This window comes from Bolinopsis microptera, chromosome 11, assembly GCF_026151205.1.
Source record: "Bolinopsis microptera isolate Bmic1 chromosome 11, MBARI_Bmic_1.0, whole genome shotgun sequence".
Classification (NCBI taxonomy): domain Eukaryota; kingdom Metazoa; phylum Ctenophora; class Tentaculata; order Lobata; family Bolinopsidae; genus Bolinopsis; species Bolinopsis microptera.
Window position 1 is genome coordinate 15,462,242 of NC_087082.1, and position 21,695 is coordinate 15,483,936.

The following is a 21,695-nucleotide window of genomic DNA, read 5'->3' on the forward strand; positions in this document are numbered from 1 at the left end:
AGGTTGCACTGGTATAACATAAACCAAGAAAAAAATTACAGAAATAAGAAATAATGAACATCTTAAAGATCTGATAAGTAGTCTAAAAAAAGAAATACAGATACATCAACTTTTAAAAAAATTAAGAATCAAAGATAATTCAATTTTCATATTAGTACAATCCATGCATATTATGAAAAAAACTTTCAATAAATTCTCAAATTAAAGCTATGTTACAAAAAATAATGGTATCTTATATCCAAACAGTTCAATACCAAGACAAATAATGCAGTGGGGACAAATGATTTTAGCACGATAATTATAGTGGTACGATGGTTCATAATCATAAGCAATTAATATTCAATTTTTGAAATCTGAAAAGGATACAACTAGTCTCTAGGTTCGTATCTAAAATTCCCTACACTCGCCATGCTGAAAAGTCACAAACCTAGCTTTATCAATATTAGCAGCCTCTAAGGCAGCTTTCAAGTCCTTAGGTGGTGCCATATAGTGCTCCTTTCCCAACTGAAATGTCCCCCAGTGGATCCCCAGAGATAATTTACTATTCACCTCATCATGAACTTTAACAGCTTCTTCAGGGTTTACATGCTGACATTTTAGGAACTCCCTAGGTTCATACGCTCCAATTGGGATCAGAGACAGGTCAAAAGGTCCACAGTGATTACCAATCTGTCTGAAGATCCTATTATTGTAGCCAGTATCACCAGCAAAGTAAACATTCCTTTCGCTTGACATAACCTGCCAACCGCACCATAGACTGTAATTCCTATCAATCCCTGGCGCTATTCTCATAGACCAGTGTTGCGCTGGAAGACACGTGAACGTCAACTTGCCTTTTTGAAAAGTGTGGGATTTTTCTTCCCACCACGTCATTTCGTGGATACTCTCAGATCGGATACCTGACGATTCGAACCAACTCTTTAAACCAAGAGGTACAAACCATTGTGAGGAAGGAAATCTCTTGTTTATATCAAGAACAGAATTATAGTCAAGGTGGTCGTAGTGATTGTGACTGATAACAACCGCATCCACTTTATCAATTTCTTCAAGATTCAATCCAGGTTGACGGAATCGTTTCAATTTGTTGGAAACGTTCATTTGGATAGCTGAGCAATGCTGACTGAATACTGGATCAGTCAGAACGTAAATACCAGACATTTTTAGTAAACATGATGCATGTCCAATCCAAGTGACAGTGTTCTGACTTTTTAGATCAACATTATCGAAATTCTTTTTGAAGGGCAAAGTCAGATCAATTTGATTGTCTTCAGAAGGCAAGTTGGTGTTGTCTTTACTCCTAAGAAACCAAAAAACTTCAGTCATAGATAGGAACTTGAATTCAGGAAATGGGTTGTGAAAGTAACCACCATCCCGCTTGATGGAGCATTTAGGTTCAGTTCCTTGATCACCACCGCTGCTGGAACTAGCCATATCTGAGATGGTTTAACAGTGAAATAAGCAACCTTGTGTTATAATTCAAGTTTTAATATTGAAAATGTCATTATATATTTAAATGATATCTGTCATAATAACGCTTCACAGAACTAGTTAGTACTGGTAAGCAAGAACAAGACGAGGTTAAAGCATGCAATATTTAGTTTTATATAAACTAGTGAAAACATTACAGAGGTACAAATCACAAAAAACCTAAAACTTTATTCTCAAATATATCATCAGGTACACATTGCAGACCATTGTGTTACAGTTTTTATTGCGTAATGAGGGGGGCCGGGGGGCTACTCAAATTCAATAAGTTAATTTGTTCAAGATTGGGCCACTGAAGCTACTTATTATCTGTTGTAGTGTTGTAGCGTTGTGCCGTTGTAGTGTTGTAATGGAATATCCTCCAGAATACGCCAGTGTCATGACTTTTCTTCATCGTGACTTTTTTTCTTCTTTTCGTCTTCAGGTTTATCCTCGTCCTCTGGCTTTGACAACATGACAAGACTGTCTTGAATCATTGTGTTGTCAATCTTCCCCAGTTCTGCTATCACTTCCTCTTGTGATCCTCGACCTAGAATTAATAGAATTAATAAAATTAAATAGACAATGATTATGTTTCTTAAAGTCTTAAATAACTGACATTTCATTTTAGGCAAGGTTTGCAAATGAATTAAGGTATTTTTTCGGAAAATAATATTTTAACAATATTAGATGTACGGAGATGTAACAAGCACAAACCCTCTTTTATTAGCTCTTGGATCCTTTTTCGTTTGAGTTTCTCAGCATCTTGCCGGTCTTGAGCAAATTGATGCCAATACTTAATACCAGACTTTCCCTCGACACTGATCTGTGATGATTAGAGGTAAGGAAAAACCATCTATTGTAATTGTAGGTATAATTTACTGGCTATAATTTACACATTTTGATTGTAAATGCAGCATTGTGGAGGGGGGGGGGGGGGGGGCAGCATTGTACTTGCCACCTTTTAAAACAGGAAAGTTATCAAAGATTTTCTGAAAACTTAAACAAAAGGCAGAGTTCCCTGCTGTTTACATTTTTACATGATGATGTAATATTTTAAAGAAGACTCTAGAAGTTTGATACTGAGTACTTAAGAGAGCTTTGAGACAGATAACAGAGATATTTGCAGATCCTTGCAACACGCCTAATTAGTTAATTATAGACTATTTCATCTTACACACCTCCTGGATCATTCTGTAAACTTCCTTGTCGAAATAGTCCATCTCACTGTGGTCACTTTTAGTGATCTGAAATGGCAAGTTGCCAAGTTACAAGTTACATCATTAGAATACACATCATTTTAAATGATTCAAACAAAGCGCAAACAAAGCGCACACAATTTAATTTTCGAATTCTAACAAATCAAAAAATACTCTTAGATTGTTTAATCAATAGTAAAGAGATAAATCTAACTACTAGTACCTTTAGGGCTTACCTCTAATTTTCGGTAATTCTGAGAAGGAGTTCCTACAAGCTGGGCAACTCCATAAATAATCCCAACACTAGCAGAGAGTGGGAGTACATAAGTCTTGAATATTCTTTTGAACTTTCCAAATGCCTGCTTCGACATTCTCCTGTGTCAAATGCTCACATAGATTACCCTAAATTAATAGGTAAGAGTAAGATAAAGCACAGACAGTGGGGGGGGGGGGGGTGTCATGTCCGTCTATGTCCGCCTATGTCCTGTCCTTTTTGGATTCTATGAGACAACGGACGTGTTTTTTGGGACATTGGCGGACACGGACGGACATTGGCGGACTCGGACGGACATTGGCGGACTCGGACGGACATTGGCGGACTCGGACGGACATTGGCGGACCCGGACGGACATTGGCGGACTTGGATTGACATTGGTGGACATTAGCGGACATTGGTGGACATTAGCGGACAAACATTTTGAGGACTGAAGAGTACTGAAGAGTACTGAAGAGTACTGAGGAGGATGGCTGAGAAGGATGGCTGAGGAGGATGGCTGAGGAAGATGACTGAGGAGGATGACTGAAGAGGATGACTGAGGAGGATGACTGAGAGGGAGGAGAAGGATCAGGAAGACCCAGGAGGAGGAGGAGGAGGAGGACCCAGAAGGAGGACCTAGGAGGAGGAGGAGGAGAACTGAGGAGGATGACTCAGGAAGAGGAGGACTGAGAAGGAGGAGGACTGAGGAGGATGGCTGAGGAGGATGGCTGAGGAGGATGACTGAGAGGGAGGAGGAGGAGGAAGAGGAGGAAGAGGACTGGGGAGGAGGAGGAGAAGGACTGAGGAGGAGAAGGACCCAGGAGGAGGAGGACCCAGGAGGAGGAGGACCCAGGAAAAGGCCCCAGGAGGAAGAGGAGGACTGGGGAGGAGGAGAACTGTTGAGGACTGATGAGGAGGACTGAGGACGAGGAGGAAGAGTAGGAGGAGGACTGAGGAGGGGAGGAGGAAGAGGACTGGGGAGGATCAGGAAGACCCAGGAGGACCCAGGAGGAGGAGGAGGAGGAGGAGGACCCAGGAGGAGGAGGAGGACTGAGGAGGACTGAGGAGGAGGACTGACGATGACTGAGAAGGAGGAGGACTGAGGAGTACTGAGGAGGATGGCTGAGGAGGATGGCTGGGGAGGATGGCTGAGGAGGATGACTGAGGAGGATGACTGAGAGGGAGGAGGAGGACTCAGGAGGAGGACTCAGAAGGAAGAGGAGGAGGACTCAGGAGGAGGACTCAGGAGGAGGACTAAATAGGAGGAGGAGAAGGAGGGGGACTGGGAGAGGACTGGGGAGGAGGAGGACTGATGAGAAGGATGATGAGGAGGACCCAGGAGGAGGAGGACTGAGGACAGAGGAGGAAGAGGAGGAGGATGAAGAAGAGGAGGAGGACCCAGGAGGAGGAGGACTGAGGAGGAGGACTGAGGAGGACTGAGGAGGACTGAGGAGGATGGCTGAGGAGGATGACTGAGAGGGAAGAGGAGGAGGAGGAGGAGGAGGAGGACTGAGGAGGACTGAGGAGGAGGACTGACGATGACTGAGAAGGAGGAGGACTGAGGAGTACTGAGGAGGATGGATGAGGAGGATGGCTGGGGAGGATGGCTGAGGAGGATGACTGAGGAGGATGACTGAGAGGGAGGAGGAGGACTCAGGAGGAGGACTCAGAAGGAAGAGGAGGAGGACTCAGGAGGAGGACTCAGGAGGAATGAGAAGGAGGACTGAGGAGAACTGAGGAGGAGGAGGAGGAGGAGGACTGAATAGGAGGAGGAGAAGGAGGGGGACTGGGAGAGGACTGGGGAGGAGGAGGACTGATGAGAAGGATGAGGAGGAGGACCCAGGAGGAGGAAGACTGAGGACAGAGGAGGAAGAGGAGGAGGATGAAGAGGAGGAGGAGGACCCATGAGGAGGAGGACTGAGGAGGACTGAGGAGGATGGCTGAGGAGGATGACTGAGAGGGAAGAGGAGGAGGAGGAGGAGGAGGACTGAGGAGGACTGAGAAGGAGGAGGAGGAGGACTGAATAGGAGGAGGAGGAGGGGGACTGAGGAGGACTGAGGAGGATGGCTGAGGAGGATGACTGAGAGGGAAGAGGAGGAGGAGGAGGAGGAGGACTGAGGAGGACTGAGAAGGAGGAGGAGGAGGACTGAATAGGAGGAGGAGGAGGAGGGGGACTGGGGGAGGACTGAGGAGGAGGATGGAGGACTGAGGAGAAGGATGAGGAGGAGGACTGAGGAGGACTGAGGACTGAGGAGGAAGAAGAGGAGGATGAAGAGGAGGAGAAGGACCCAGGAGGAGGACCAAGGAGGAGGACTCAGGAGGAGGAGGAGGACTGGGGAGGAGGAGGACTGTTGAGGACTGATGAGGAGGACTGAGGACGAGGAGGAGGAGTAGGAGGAGGACTGAGGAGGGGAGGAGGAAGAGGACTGAGGAAGATCAGGAAGACCCAGGGGGAGGAGAGGGAAGAGTAGGAGGAAACATCTAAATGTTATTTCCATTTTTGTCCGTTTTTGTCCATTTTTGTCCGCTCTATTTTTTGTCCGTTTTGAAAATATAGGGTACCGAACGGACAAAAAACATGATCCCCCTATAACAGCAAAAATTGAACATTTTATTTATCAATTTAGGTGTCCATTAATGTCCGCCTATGTCCGCCTATGTCCGCCTATGTCCGTCTATGTCCGCCTATGTCCGTCTATGTCCGCCTATGTCCGCCTATGTCCGCCTATGTCCGTCTATGTCCGCCTATGTCCGCCTATGTCCTGTCCTTTTTGGATTCTATGAGACAAGCGGACATAGACGGACGTGACACCCCCCCCCCCCCCCCCCCCCCCCCCCCGACAGTAAACCAATAAAAGCAACATTGCACACAATCTTCATTACACATAACTATGAAATTGGTTCATTATTACTACCAAATCTAAATAGCTAATAATTTAAGTAGTTATTAACCGTCCCCTACAATTCATGTCTTCTTGGTGACAGAACAAGTAGAGATGTACCTTTAAACGAACAGTTATATAATCACACATGAAATCACACTGAAAAGACTGCCTTTTAAAGTTTACAATATACCCAATATACATATATAATATAATATAATTTATCAGAAAGTAACAGGTCTGATTCATTAGGTGGGTACTCTTCCATACAGCCGTTGACAGGAAATCCTAAATTTGACAACGCTGGCAAAGCAGCGAATACGTGGTGATCTTATCAAAGCTTTCAAAGTTATTAGCCGTTTGGCCGATTATGGATCGGGTTTGTTCGGAATGAGCAGATGCACGTGGTAAAATAGGTTCACTAGGTTCAATTAAATCCCAATTGAAGCATTCTATCATGAAGGCTCAACACCAACCTGACAATATTAACTGGCAGGACTTAAACTTCAACACTTTCCTATGAAAAGACCCCCATTTATATTTGTATCTTTTACATTTTACACCTGTCACTCACATCATATATACACCACAAAAGAAAAAAGATTGATTCAATCATTACATTATACACTCACTCCACCACACATGCACACAAACCATTGAAGCAGGTTACACGCGGGTGTAACGTTCACTTTATCCGAAGGGAAAAATGATACTTTACGTAACGCGCGATTTACGTCTTGGTAGCTAAATTATTCAAGCGCTATTTGTCAGAGCGACACAAATACGCGCGCGAGCGCTTGCGCGGCTCACCTATCCAACACTCATGTTTACATCGTATCAGGCAATGGTTCAGTTTAATTATGGTAAGGGCACAGCCTGTCAAAAACCCTTTTCGCATGATCCGTCGACACCGCCTGAAGGTGACTGCATAATAACGGATCAACGTGGAATCAAACGTTAATAAGCTTGCAGCTTCCGATGACAATGTATTCAACCTGGTGTCATGCTTGAATTGGTTTTGAACCTCTTCATTAGTCTATGTGGTAAGCGCCATGAGTTGGCACGGAATTTTTTGTCTCTGATTTTGATGGGTTTGGTGCCGGGAGTTGCCTTTAACTGTGAATAATGAAAATTCACTGTGTAGCACGATTCGTTGAGATGTATGTGGGCCTCCTGTGCATTGCAAAAGTGTACTATGGACGAAAAATGGTTAATTTATTGCTTAAAATGCCTATAACTCCTAAAATATGGAATATTTTGAAATAATTCTTACAGAATCGTAATGAACTTAATCAGACGCAACTTTTGATACCAAAATTATAATAATTGGAGCACCAAATTTTTCGAAAATTTGTTCAAAATTTTACACAAGGGGGGACCCTTGTGTTCAGATTAAAAACTTTTGAAAAAAAAATTCCTTTGAATCTTGGAATGTTGGTACTAAGGGTTTCGTCTCGATGAGCTGATTACAATATCATAATAACTATGTGATAATAATTTAAAATGTGAAAGTTATAGGCCAAAAACTAAAAATTTGCGCGAAAAAAGCACGCGCGGCGAACAAGCGCCGTGTAGCATTTTTTCCGAAAATTGCTGCACAGTGGATTTATTTTGTTCGCATTTTTGGGCGGCTTTTGGTGCCGGATTTATCGGGGTCGGAGAGGGAAGGTTCTGTGCTCGCGCTTGGCGCTTATTACACTGACTACATGCTTTTAATTTATTTATTATTGTTATTTGGTATTATGAGCTGATATGTATATATACATACGGTATCTGCAATTAAGCGTATAGTGAGCATATTTAACAATTTTTAAGCAATAATGTATTGCGAGCAGCTGTAACTTAAATATTGCATATTTATATAATTATAACTCAAAACTAAAATTTTATTGGAATATAGGGTAAACTAAGATAAAATTAATGTCAGACCCGTCGCCACTCTCAGCAGTCAACCAGGGCTCATAAAAGCTTAAAACAGCGCCTGGGTCCGTTCACCAACTGTGCTAATGTGAGTGGCGGTGTGGTAAAACCCATTTTAACAGCGTGAATATTTATCAAATACAAGCGCACCAGCTGCTAGCATACTTGTATCATTTAATTTTAAATCAAATTTATTCGGATATATATTTATTGATTATGTATTGAATTAGTGATAAATAATAAAATTGTCTTTTCTCAAAAATTGTCTTTTCTCAGTAAAAGTAGTACAAAGATTAAGAATCTCCATAGTTCTTTTCTTCCGGAAAGAGTTAGACCATATTGGAACAAACTTCCCCCGGACGTGAAGAGCTCAGATGTTGATAAGAAACGTTTTATTAACTTATATAGTGGTGGAAAGTATAATAAAGTAGTTTACGTGGTCTTTAAAAGTTTAAAGGGGGGGTGTCATGTCCGTCTATGTCCGCCTATGTCCTGTCCTTTTTGGATTCTATGAGACAACGGACGTGTTTTTTGGGACATTGGCGGACACGGACGGACATTGGCGGACTCGGACGGACATTGGCGGACTCGGACGGACATTGGCGGACTCGGACGGACATTGGCGGACCCGGACGGACATTGGCGGACTTGGATGGACATTGGTGGACATTAGCGGACATTGGTGAACATTAGCGGACAAACATTTTGAGAACTGAAGAGTACTGAAGAGTACTGAAGAGTACTGAGGAGGATGGCTGAGAAGGATGGCTGAGGAGGATGGCTATGGAAGATGACTGAGGAGGATGACTGAGGAGGATGACTGAGAGGGATGACTGAGAGGGAGAAGGATCAGGAAGACCCAGGAGGAGGAGGAGGAGGAGGACCCAGAAGGAGGACCTAGGAGGAGGAGGAGGAGAACTGAGGAGGATGACTCAGGAGGAGGAGGACTCAGGAGGAGGACTGAGGAGGACTGAGAAGGAGGAGGACTGAGGAGGATGGCTGAGGAGGATGGCTGAGGAGGATGGCTGAGGAGGATGACTGAGAGGGAGGAGGAGGAGGAAGAGGAGGAAGAGGACTGAGGAGGAGGAGGAGAAGGACTGAGGAGGAGAAGGAGGACCCAGGAGGAGGAGGACCCAGGAGGAGGAGGACCCAGGAAAAGGCCCCAGGAGGAGGAGGAGGACTGGGGAGGAGGAGAACTGTTGAGGACTGATGAGGAGGACTGAGGACGAGGAGGAAGAGTAGGAGGAGGACTGAGGAGGGGAGGAGGAAGAGGACTGGGGAGGATCAGGAAGACCCAGGAGGACCCAGGAGGAGGAGGAGGACTGAGGAGGACTGAGGAGGAGGACTGACGATGACTGAGAAGGAGGATGACTGAGGAGTACTGAGGAGGATGGCTGAGGAGGATGGCTGGGGAGGATGGCTGAGGAGGATGACTGAGGAGGATGACTGAGAGGGAGGAGGAGGAGGACTCAGGAGGAGGACTCAGAAGGAAGAGGAGGAGGACTCAGGAGGAGGACTCAGGAGGAGGACTTAGGAGAAATGAGAAGGAGGACTGAGGAGAACTGAGGAGGAGGAGGAGGAGGACTGAATAGGAGGAGGAGAAGGAGGGGGACTGGGAGAGGACTGGGGAGGAGGAGGACTGATGAGAAGGATGAGGAGGAGGACCCAGGAGGAGGAGGACTGAGGACCGAGGAGGAAGAGGAGGAGGATGAAGAGGAGGAGGAGGACCCAGGAGGAGGAGGACTGAGGAGAAGGACTGAGAAGGACTGAAGAGGACTGAAGAGGACTGAGGAGGATGGCTGAGGAGGATGACTGAGAGGGAAGAGGAGGAGGAGGAGGAGGAGGAGGACTGAGGAGGACTGAGAAGGAGGAGGAGGAGATGGACTGAATAGGAGGAGGAGGAGGGGGACTGGGGGAGGACTGAGGAGGAGGATGGAGGACTGAGGAGAAGGATGAGGAGGAGGACTGAGGAGGACTGAGGACTGAGGAGGAAGAGGAGGAGGATGAAGAGGAGGAGAAGGACCCAGGAGGAGGACCCAGGAGGAGGACTCAGGAGGAGGAGGAGGACTGGGGAGGAGGAGGACTGTTGAGGACTGATGAGGAGGACTGAGGACGAGGAGGAGGAGTAGGAGGAGGACTGAGGAGGGGAGGAGGAAGAGGACTGAGGAAGATCAGGAAGACCCATGGGGAGGAGGAGGAAGAGTAGGAGGAGGAAGTATCTAAATGTTATTTCCATTTTTGTCTGTTTTTGTATATTTTTGTCCGTTTTTGTCCGCTCTATTTTTTGTCCGTTTTGAAAATATAGCGTACCGAACGGACAAAAAACATGATCCCCCTATAACAGCAAAAATTGAACATTTTATTTAGCAATTTAGCTGTCCATTAATGTCCGCCTATGTCCGCCTATGTCCGTCTATGTCCGCCTATGTCCGCCTATGTCCGCCTATGTCCGTCTATGTCCGCCTATGTCCTGTCCTTATTGGATTCTATGAGACAAGCGGACATAGACGGACGTGACACCCCCCCCCCCCCTTTAAACCTAGAATTTATATCACACCGCTGATATCCATAACTTGTTTAATTCCACGCTGTTCTGTAATGGCCCCCCTCATTTTTACGAGTTCACTGTATTATCAACATCACTAAATAATTGCACTCAATAGTCAAAGTTAACTGAGCTTGTCAGCTCTCCTCGTTTGCCCTGTGGCACCCAGCTGTCCTCACTGGTAGTGCTCCCCTTGGCGGCTCGTGTAGTAATCTTGGTACAGCCTGATTACATGTTCATAATTATCGTAAGAATGAAGTAGTATGTTACAATTCAATTATCGAGACGTCATTACATAGCCTTTTTTCATATGGTGGATAATTTCGGTATCATTTTTAATACTTATTCGGACATTGGAATCAAATGTTTACCTCTTTGCTTCTGTTCTCTGCCGTTACATCTTGCTGAATTTGCCCATGGTACTCCCCCAATTGTGCAGCTTCTCTTTCAGCTTCATATACAGCGTTTCTTGTTGTTCTTCCTCATACTATAACACGACGGCTGAAGACCATTTTCCATTCCATTTATTTTATTTTTCCATTATTTATCTTGTTTTTAAAATATTTCGCACATAAAGTCATAGTCATACTTTAACGGTTTATTATAACATATAACAGCGGTTTCAAAGGCTAATTTCTAGAAGGGGTCGTTTCACATAATTACTTTAATGAGTTAAAATAGATGCAGATACTGCCTGATGGGAAAAGGAAGTAAAAGAATTTGAAAGCATAAAAGCAGTGGATTACACATCACACATGTAACTGCAAAGTAGTTCAGCAGTAGGAACGGTGATGTCATTATATTAATTATAAACAATATAAGCTCAATAATATTCATGTCATATAATATGGGTACATGTACTCAAGTTCGACACGCACTCTAGTTCGACACATACTGTAGTTCGACAAACCCTAAGCTAAGGTTCGACTCTGTCGAACTAAAGTGCACTACCTGGACTCAAGTTCGACACGTACTAAAGTTTGACAAGAGAACTTCGACTGTCGAACTAGAGTTTTGAAATCTCCGATCTTAAGCAACGATCCTTTACGAGCTTGAAATCTGTTCGTTTGTTTGTTTCCCCCTTGTCTCATGCTGTTCAACTGTGTGTGAATGTAATCTCTATAATCCATATCTATGAACAATTAACATGTAATTGACCTCCGATTCAATTGTTAGTAAGCAGAATTGTAGACTTAGCGGAGAGACAAAAGACTATTGTTGTAACTCGTACTCCATTTTATAGATCTAGATTGTAGAGTACGCTATATAAATATCTACCACATACCACGTTTTATATTATCACAAACGACTAGTAACCAAGTACCGGTCTAGAGATTTGGCTTCTGAACCGGAAACAGTCGGATATCAATCTCTTTTCTTGTAAGCTACCAGAACCGAGTGGCAAACAGGAAAATTAAAACTATACTGAAAGGTTCTGGAATTTCTAACTGGTGGTTGCTAAATGTCAGAAAATTTGTTTTAAATCTGCCATTGTACCCTGTGATCCTATGATGAGGACCCGGCTTTAACCGTTGAATTACAAGCAGAAATTATTTGTCGAACTAGAGTACGCTACCTGGACTCTAGTTCAACACTTACCGAATTTCGACAGGGGTGATATCTGGCCAACTTAAATTGTCGAACTATATTGCATGTTGAACTACAGTACATAAATCCATATAGGTATATATTAAGGTATACAGTTTTTGGTAGTGCATTTCAGTACCAAATTGCCATGTTGGATCGAATATCGTGTTGCTTTACCTGGGAATGCTTTGTACGTTAAATTTATCAGCATTTTTGCTATTTCAATTAGAATATACCTTGCCCAAGAAGGTGATCGGTAACGGCAGACATATCTGGACTGCAAAGATGTAGAAGCTCCGTTGATAGGTCTGTAGGTAACTTATTCTTTCATTTACGGCCCCAACGTTAATGTGGCTCTTGCTATGTGTTGGTTCAGCCGAATTAATTATTATGTAATCAAGTTTATTTTTCTCGTTAGTTGTCATCCGGCCAAACATTAAGCAACTTATATTGCAGTACCATTTATCAATTAGTATATCAAAATATGTCATTGTAATTTTGCATGGCTGAAATGTAACGCTTGATTTATATATATAATGATTAATTGAATTTTCAAATTTAAAAAAACACTCTGTGTTACCTACAAAATTGAAGGATGATTGGAAAATTGTATTTCGGGTTTGAGGACGAAATCTAACTCAGCAAAGTTGCCTTAAAAAGAATTTTTAAACTAGAAACTTACCGTTTCTGATAGCATCGTGTAACGCGGTTTCATTACTTTTGTCTCTCTTAAGAACATATTTGTCCATTAAGCCCTCATGTTAAAACCCATGATGGTCAACGATATCTGTGTGACTTATGCAACGAGGATTTTGCTCAGAGGCGCAACCTTGCACGTCACATTCAACAGAAACATCGTGATGATTAAAGTATCGCGCTAATTTTATCATCACGTTTCCGTCGCGTCGCGTTGTATAATATTTTACGATTACAAGTTTCACAAGCCGGCATTGATGAAGTAAAATGAATAGTTAAATAGTTAAACCAAAAATATGGTTATTCATGATATGATTGCAACCAATGAAGTAATGGCACTGCACTGCAACTGCTATAGCTTCTTCTAATTACTAGTACTACAATTAGGTGATCTATTATAGGCATACAGTAGCAACTTACAGAACTAGTCCATTTTGCTCCGTTTAGGAATTATCAATATAGACAGTTTAGAATTGAACTTGGAGCCACAAGGCCAAGGGTTATTTTCAAAATATTGAGTTTTTGAATGGTTCTTTTTATATAGGGTCATTGTGACATTATGTGTATACTGTTTGAAAAATGTTTATATTTATTTATTATCTAGATAGTAAGATTACCTTTAAGCCGGTATTATGGAAGCTGATCCAGTGGATTGTGGATGGCATCCATAAACAAATGTTTGATACATGTTTCGTATCCAAATATCAGAGATATTTTTCGCGCGCGAAAAGTGGCATGCAACGTATGTCAAACAGATGTTAAGACTTAACCTTAATTAATATTTGACTTACTATTGTCTTATTTTTCTGTAAAAAGCAAAATAACGTTAATAGCTTTTGTCGAGCTGTCTCAAAAATTAAATATAGTGCACGTCAAATTTAAATTCTGATCACATGGCGTGCTGTTTTAATTACTTTGGTTCACGATGCTAATCCTCCACAGCTCGGCGAGGCTCATTGGTGCATTTTGCCGGTCCAGCGAAGAAGAATCATTTGATGCGAGGCGAATTATTTGATGCGCGGCGCGACCCAGTAGTGCATCGCGCTACAATTTTTTATCGTGAGAATGAATTTCAATGTTGTTTTAAAATATTTTCGATACGTAAAATGTATTTGCGGCGTGCAAATTTTGTTTTTACATTTAACGTATCAAAAATATTTTAAAACACAAAAAATAAAATTAGGTTTTGATTTTTCAATTTTGTGTTTTTTATTAACAAAATTGGTCAATTAAATTAATATAAATTAAAATTTATAGTTTTTAATTTTTCAGTAAAACATTTGATTTGCTTTGATATGACACAGGGGGAGCTCAAACCAGGTTTTCGATCAAACATTGCCATTTGTAGTCAAACGTCGCCAACAATGAGAGTAAACACGGCTAAGCTTTTTTGTCAACGGTAGCAGCTTTCGACGGCTGCTATAATATACTCTATAATCTGCTATTGGGATAAAGTAAAGGGGCAGTTTATACCTCCGCCATGCCAAAAGCACACTCCCCAAATTGCGCGCATTGCTGTAATTCTTTCAAAATTCATGAATCAAGGAAAATTATTTTGCAATGTATTCAGAGTCAATATGTGCACTTATACAAATCACTTGGAATACTTTTGAAAGAGAATGGCAAGCTCAAAAACGGTACTGACGTATTTTCCATAAAAAGCACAATAGCGTGATGAGCTTTTGTCGAGGTACCTCGAAAGTGATCTTAAACGATTCCCCGTTCAATTTTGGTCGTGTAACACCAACTTAATGCACAATCAAGGAAGTTATAGACATATTTCATACGTATCAAATTGAATGTGCTTTTGGCGGAGATATAACGTGCGCCTTGGGATAAAAGGAACAGCATGCTTCTCAAAAGACACCATTTCCACAACATCTTTAACCACGGTTATGGTGGGAAATCAATGTTGAATTGTTGATATCATGGAGCAGAGTTCCTTGATTTAGCATTTGAAATAACAAAGGATGCAGAAGAATTCCTTCGAATTGAGGTAAAACTGTAAAAAAGTTGATCATATTCCAACTACTATACTACACCATCCCTATATGATTAGTGAGCCGGGTTCATTGTTAGACCGGACGAAAATGGCTACATCTCAACAATGGATAATACTGCAGGGGTGCTATACATAAACAGTTTTAATATTGAAGCATATACTATATTATTATGAAAATTTATATTGAGAATTTTATACAGTAGTCTATAGATCAATTAAATTATTTGTTGGTTACATATTACATATATATATTATATATAATATATGGTTTTAAGAATTTTATGACATTGAACGAATTTATTTATTGCGAAATTTGAGGACTGCTAGTATTTTTTATGTATTTGTTGTCACTTCTGCATTTTTAGGCAGTTGCTCTTGTGACCAGAGTTTTAGAGTTGTGTATATATATGCTTTTAAGAACTTTGAAAAAGTTTGGCTGTCTGGTAAGAAAATATCCCTTGAAAGAAAGCTGAGGTTATACGATGCTCAAGTTGTATCTGTATTGATTTACAACTCAAATAGTTGGAGTCCTAAGAAAGCAACCATGAAGAAAATGGACACACTCCATCGTAGACACCTCAGGTCCATTTTAAACATCAAATGGCCTAAAGGTATGATAAGCAACAAAGCATTGTATGAAAGGTGCAAAGTTGAAAAGTTATCCAAGCGTATTGAACACCAGCGGTGGAAGATGTTTGGACACATTCTCAGGAGTATGGAGAACACCCCAGCCCAAACGGCTCTCTCATTTGCTATTGAATCAGATAATTTATTCATTGGAAGATTGGGGAGACCTAGAATGAACTTGTTATCGGTTTTAAGAAGTGATTTAAATAGTAGAAATTTGCAAATGGACAACTTGTATGAATTGAACGAAATTAGAGATATAGCTGCATGCAACAGATGTTGGGAAAATCTTTTTCAAGGGTACAGTTTACCGCATCAAGGTATTTTTAAGAATCATTTTTGTCGGTAAGATCCTGTTTTATAATAATAATATATATCAGGGTGGCCCAAAAGTGACTACCCACACGCAACCTCTTAATAACTCATGTAATTCGTCTCCAAATTGCACCAAAATTTCAGAGATTATAGATATGGGTCAAACTTAGATCTCCTGAAAGTATCGTAAGCCACGCCCAATTACAGTGGGCGTGGCGTGACACTCACTCTTTTTCACTATTATCTTCATAAAATGAGAACGCTTTCAGCTAAGAACTCAAAATTTTTGGCAAACATTTGGCTTGATAATTTAAAACCTTTCCCGAAGTTTCAAGTTCATTGTTCAACATTTGGCTGAGTTATGAACATTTCAAAATCCATCGATTACGTGATCCGAGCACTCAGTCAGTGATCTCGTCACTTGGTTAATGGCCTGTTTGGCTCACATGCACCGCTAGATTGGTTGCAGCCTGCTTATGGGATGGCCTATACAGCTGAACCATCGGACAACATCTTGGAACACACTGGCCGGCTAGAAGTCATGACCTTACACCGTGTGACAGTGTGACTTCTTCCTGTGGGGGTGGGTGAAGGACCAACTCTATAAGAGATATCCTATTGCAGACATCATGCAGCTAAAGCACCACCTGATCAACATCATCCATAATATGGACCCAGTTGCATTGCAGTGTTTGCTATGAACGCTTGTAAAGAAGCGGTACCGCAAGGTGATTGCAGCTGGGGGACGACAATTTGAACATCTTAATTGAAATTATTGAATTGTTTTTGTGTGGGAATTTTGATAAGTTGATTTCATTTATTGATTTATCCTAAAACTTGGTGTTTTCCTGTCTAGCAAAGTCATTTATATCGGTATCCAATCAATCATGATCAGGTCGTCATGAACCTCATTAATACACGCAAACACCTTACTCTTGATCAGATTGGGTAACGAGATCACTGATAGTCACTTTTGGGCCACCCTGTATATTGGGATCGAAGGGTAATTTCGAAGAAATACGGTAACGCAGGCGCGCAGGAAAATTTATCTCAAGACTATTCATATTAGTAACAGGTGACGAAATTTGAAAAAGGATTGACACTGCTTTCATGTCTCACGAAAGTTTGGCTTGGCTGAAGTAGCATATATCAAAATTTTGGAGAAAGACTGAAAGACTCAAGGAAAGCAGACTTCAGCGCTGACCTGACTCCGGCTGATTTCTTTTTATGGGCTATATTAAAGATTGTGTTCATTCATATCCAGTCCCAAAAACAATAGATCAGCCGAAAAACTATTATATAAGAAGGGCCGAGGCTAAGAAGTTAAAACTTGACATGGTAAAACGTGCAATAAACAGTATGTATAATACGCTTCCAAGGATTCAAAACCTTTTAATGCAAAAAGGGGGCTGGGTTCGAAAAATTGCTAAAATATTATTTTTGATTAATGTATTTTAAAATGTAATAATTTGTCTACAACTTAAAACAAAAATTAAACTGTTTGTATCATTTGTTAGATTTTGAGAGCCATTTAAAATTTGGACACGAGTCTTGTAAAACCCTGTATTATTGTTTTGATATATTTATTGTTTTGATATATTTATTCAATGCTGCTCAATGCTCATTGATTTAACAGTCTGAGTTTCTATCAAATTTTGATTATTCCAATTTCAGTCTATATGTTCTTGATAATTGCTTCTTGATAGCATGGAGAAAGCTTATGACAAACAAGACCTCAATCGATTTTTTAATGGTATAAAGAGTAAATATGTGATTCCAAGAACAAATACAAACGTCCTTGGTAAAGTGACATGTAGAAATGGATTGGAATACATCGAGAAACCTTACAGCAATAGTGCAGGTTATTACTTGTTATACTCATATGATAGGTATCTTAGCAACAGCAAAAATGTGCATTCCACTTTTAAAGTTAGTGTTAGATTATAATTGTACAATGTACAGTAAAACATTGACCATTGTATTAACTTAGATATTTCAGATGTAAAATGTACCCGAAACCATTCTCGGTTATCCCGGCAGCGTAAGTACTGGAGTTGTGGCCACTACTCATCTGTCACTAATCCTTACAGAAATCTGGGGGAAATAGTCCTTGACCCCAAAAAACTAACTTTGAGACACTTCAATTCGCAAATGGGGGAGAAGGATGATCAAGACCTTGCTTCATCACACCTCACCAAATGGAAAAACGCCACTAAAGTGGTTTTTCCTATCGTCAGAATGACTGCAGGGGATGTAAGTACAGTTTTGGTTTTTATTTAGTTTTTACACATCTTAAATGGTTGGGTTACTTCCATTAGCACTCAGTGGCAAAACACACCTATGTGCCTCCCCTGATAATTTTGAGAAAATTCTGCCCCCCTAACACCCCCCCCCCACATTTTCTTCTGGCTACTTGTTCGATCATTAAACTTCATGATTGATAATTAATAATTTTTTTTCAAGACAACAGTTAATTGTCTTTTTTTGCAGTCTTCACATTATTTATATAATGATTATACTTTACTTAATTACTTTGTCATTCCAAAATTGTTACTAATTGATTGTCTGATCCATTTTCATTGTTTTGAGTCAATAAAAGTGGTCAGTAACATATTCAATCAATTCACTTGATATCCATAAATTGAGCATTTTCTTCACCAGGCGCACATTAATGGAGAATATGATAGTCTAGAACAAGAGTTGCCTCCTGTAGAACAAAAGCAGAATCGACGGAGGAGACAGGAATTTGTTGTCCACCAAGGGAACTGGCCCAAGATACAATCTACAGGTCAGTCATCTAATGCTTCTGTGGTTTTCCTGTCCAAAATCTATGTAATAATAAATAACTTGTTTACGTATTAATACTACAGTAATAGCAATGTAGGTCTCGAAGTCAGTTTGTCAGTATCTCTGTGACTGTTTTTTTGCAAATTATTTGTGTGCGTTTTGCAACTCTTCGTTCCTGATTCTGAATATTTTTAATCAAGCAGCAAATTCTACAGCAGATACTTATTGATATTTATATATGAGCATTTACATGAGCATTTAGTTTATAAAGTTATTAGTTAATGCTCATGCCTTTTTTTCTTTCTGAAACGGACGGAATTTGCTTCATGAGCCCTTAGAAAGTTCTTAGTCCTATCTGATGTTAGAGTTATTCAAATATCATTGAGTATAGTAAAAAGTCTAAAAATAGTGAAACATTGAGCGACTTGTCAAACGCTTATTTTTAGTCAGGTGACATAATAGAATTAAAATAATAAATCTAACTAAATCAATTCTATATTTTACTTGGTCTCATTGATAGTCCGAAAAATTAAGTTCAACCGAGGTTGAAGAGTGGTATGCCATACCTATATTGTTTATATCTTTAAGTAGAGCTGTTTGCAACTGTTGTAGAGATAAACCCAGCTCATATTCTTCCTGATTTCCTGTTAGATTTGTTAGTAACTTTTATATCATTCGGTCTCAGTTCTACAAGCTCATAATAACGATGAGAGAATCATTTTGGACTTAAGTTTAGTTTTTTTATTTTGTTCTTTAAAATGGTGCTACTGTATCGCTAAAATGTCAAGTAGCATTCAAATTTCAAATATTCGCCATATTTCGTAGTTCTAAGTGCTATAAAACTGTTTTAAGTTAACTGAAGTCTTAAAGTTAAGGCTTGTCTTATTATTATGTACTGTTTACTTTTTGTAGTGTATTGTAACCACTAAAGCTTCAAAAACTATTGACAATAATGTTACTCAAGCTTCTATCATTATGTTCATTTCACAATCATTATGTGATCACCTACCCACATAATATATAAGTTACATAATATATATACCAGGCAATGGGTATGCTAATATTAATTTATTCCCAGGACATTAGTAGTATTGTGTCATTTGCCGGAAATGTTAAAACATGAAAATGCTCAGCTCTCCTTAAATTTAAATTCTGCATAGCCTCTTCTTATAGTTACAGTTTTAATTAACCGAACAATTAAATTTTCCATTATAATTGTAACCTCACAACCTGTCTTTATGTTGGCTTGATATCATACCGTCCCTGGAAGTCCCTGTCCCTGGGTTGCACCAGGGGCGGTGGTAACAGAACTTAAAGACTCTCGGAGTCTATTGTCGATATCTATGTTTAATATATTTATGGGATATAATTTGGGAGTCTTTCTCTCTAGCAGCAGGAGTTGGAGAATGGGGACGCGTTGTGAAAGCCACCATAGCATAAGGAAGGCTAACTGTCGACGCCGACAAATAAATCGAAGACTTGATATCATATATCATAGACAGAGCACTTCGTCTGATTAAAATTATATTCTTTACTTCGCAAATCTAAGTTTCTTATTCAGTCTAAGTTATCTTTTTCTCTGGGGAGGAAAAAAAAGTACAATGACGGCTCTCGTTGCCCTTTTTCGTGTCTTCTCCTGTCATCTTTTACTCGTGCCCTCAACGATCAAGCAGTTCAGTTTGTGAACGTATTCGAGATTATACTTGTCGGTAAAGAACCCTTGCTTTTAGTATTAGAAACTAAAGATTGATCACACAAAACGTGGCATATCAGAAAAATGATATGTACCTGGATAAAAGGATCTTCGCAATGGTTTGTGACTGTAATCACTCATCTTTATTGAAGCATTGAGGACTTGCACATATCAATAGTAGATTACATTGCATTAGTTATTATTCATGATGAGCTTTCCCTGACGCTGAGAAAGAAATTTACAAGTTCTTACTGGTACTATTAAATGGCGATTATGATAATATGAAGGCATGAAACGACGTAAAATTACAACCCTACAAATCTGTTATATTTATTGAGGTGATACTCCCTTGTGGAATGTGGATGGCCGTAAAAAGCCGACGCTAGTCAGGTCATTATCCATAATGCCCACATATTTAAATATCTATTGCTACAGATATTGTCTCTCTTTCGCTTACCCTTTCCGTTAAAATCTCTTTCATTAGCAACAATATACATCTTTATGAAATGCTCATTGTCTTAATTTAAATTGGCATAAAAATCAAAAGTCTCTAGGATGGCTGAGTCGAGTGCTAAGGCTTAGCCTGTTGTAGCTTCTGATCCTGTTCTTCATGATAGCTACCTGAATAAATACGGACTTAGCGTTCAAAAATGTATTGCCAAAATTGCACAAAGCTTCCTTGGAGTTTTTTTGGAAGTTTGGTCAATATTTTAATAATGCCAATGGTAAACATCATTGTTCATAACCTAACATTGAAAACTCGTATTGTTCAAGTTAATATCTTTTCGCGTAGTTCACAAATGCGTACTATTTTTTAAATGGTGTATAAATTATTGGTAATAATTTAGTATAAAAGAGCAATATTATTTCTGGCCCCGTTTTTTTTGCTGGGCACGGTTATAACTTTTTGCCCTTCTTGTAGATCATTGTTGAGATCAAATATGTCGATTTTGTATTGTTAGATCCTATTCGTATTTCTTTAAAAAATTGGTGAATATCTATTAATCGACTCCATGTGATATCCGTTTGCTAGTACTGCTCAAGTAGTTGAGTCAGACTGGTATTGCTCTAACAAAATGCATTTGTTTCTAGACTACACTTTTCCAAAGCTTACTGAGAATATGACCTCTTCACGTCATGTAAAACATGTTGATCTGGTCGATTAAATGACAAGTACGGTCGTAGTTCTGATCTCACTGTCTGAGCCTAGGCTGGCTAATCTCCTGGTTTGATCCAGGGGGGGGGCCTTAGATGGCAACAATACCTCCCTACTCCCTAGTCCCTCTGTTCATTTCCATTTTCTTGTATACTTGCTGCAGAGCAGGCATACTTTTTTCATCCCACGTTCAAGTTCAATTTTACCCAGGCAGGGTTCTTTAACGAAAAACTTCCTATAATTTCTACTGTCTCTAAGAATGCTTTCATCGAGCTGGTACTCTTTTTCCTTTCTTCGGTTATTTAAATCAGTATCTATATGACATTGAAGCAGATAATCATAATTTGTTGGTTGTGTAAAATTGAATAAACGGTTAATAATAAAGTAAGTAGACGAAGTTGAATCGACTGATAATCTGCACATGCCTTAACTTTCTTCTTTTTTTTGACTTCTTAACTTTATCAGTACCTAGCCACTTGAAGATAACACTGGTGATAGTTAATAGTAGATCGTGGTCTATTGAACAGCATCCGAGATATCTTTGATATCTTATAACGTCTCCTATA

At 40.2% G+C, this 21,695-nt stretch overlaps 3 protein-coding genes across 3 annotated transcripts in view; 1 reads left to right on the forward strand and 2 right to left on the reverse strand.

Annotated features, from left to right (window-relative positions):
- The window catches only part of LOC134823506 (uncharacterized), a 129,401-nt gene that overhangs the window by 44,942 nt on the left and 62,764 nt on the right, over window positions 1-21,695 (forward strand). The window contains exons 2-4 of the mRNA XM_063834990.1: window positions 17,168-17,354; window positions 17,493-17,746; window positions 18,155-18,281. Of these exons, the coding sequence (XP_063691060.1) occupies window positions 17,201-17,354; window positions 17,493-17,746; window positions 18,155-18,281 (535 nt within the window). The 5' untranslated portion in view covers window positions 17,168-17,200. The remainder of the gene's footprint in view (window positions 1-17,167; window positions 17,355-17,492; window positions 17,747-18,154; window positions 18,282-21,695) is intronic.
- Window positions 106-1,439, reverse strand: LOC134823507 (N-acyl-phosphatidylethanolamine-hydrolyzing phospholipase D-like). Its single transcript, XM_063834991.1, has one exon. The coding sequence runs from the start codon at window positions 1,429-1,431 to the stop codon at window positions 388-390; it is 1,044 nt and encodes a 347-aa protein (XP_063691061.1). The 5' UTR covers window positions 1,432-1,439; the 3' UTR covers window positions 106-387.
- Window positions 1,743-3,069, reverse strand: LOC134823532 (uncharacterized). The gene is made up of 4 exons (XM_063835032.1): window positions 2,900-3,069; window positions 2,646-2,711; window positions 2,182-2,290; window positions 1,743-2,014 (listed from the first exon to the last, which is right to left on the reverse strand). Exons 1-4 carry the CDS (start codon window positions 3,032-3,034, stop codon window positions 1,863-1,865), a joined length of 462 nt encoding a protein of 153 aa, XP_063691102.1. The 5' UTR covers window positions 3,035-3,069; the 3' UTR covers window positions 1,743-1,862.

Bases quoted from the DNA above. Each gene is read 5' to 3' on its own strand.
- LOC134823507 (XM_063834991.1), bottom strand. From the start codon at position 1,431: ATGGCTAGTTCCAGCAGCGGTGGTGATCAAGGAACTGAACCTAAATGC.
- LOC134823532 (XM_063835032.1), bottom strand. From the start codon at position 3,034: ATGTCGAAGCAGGCATTTGGAAAGTTCAAAAGAATATTCAAGACTTAT. The intron at 2,712-2,899 runs GTAAGCCCTAAA...TTGCCATTTCAG, and splicing joins AGAATTACCGAAAATTAGAG to ATCACTAAAAGTGACCACAG. The intron at 2,291-2,645 runs GTGTGTAAGATG...TAATCATCACAG, and splicing joins TTTACAGAATGATCCAGGAG to ATCAGTGTCGAGGGAAAGTC.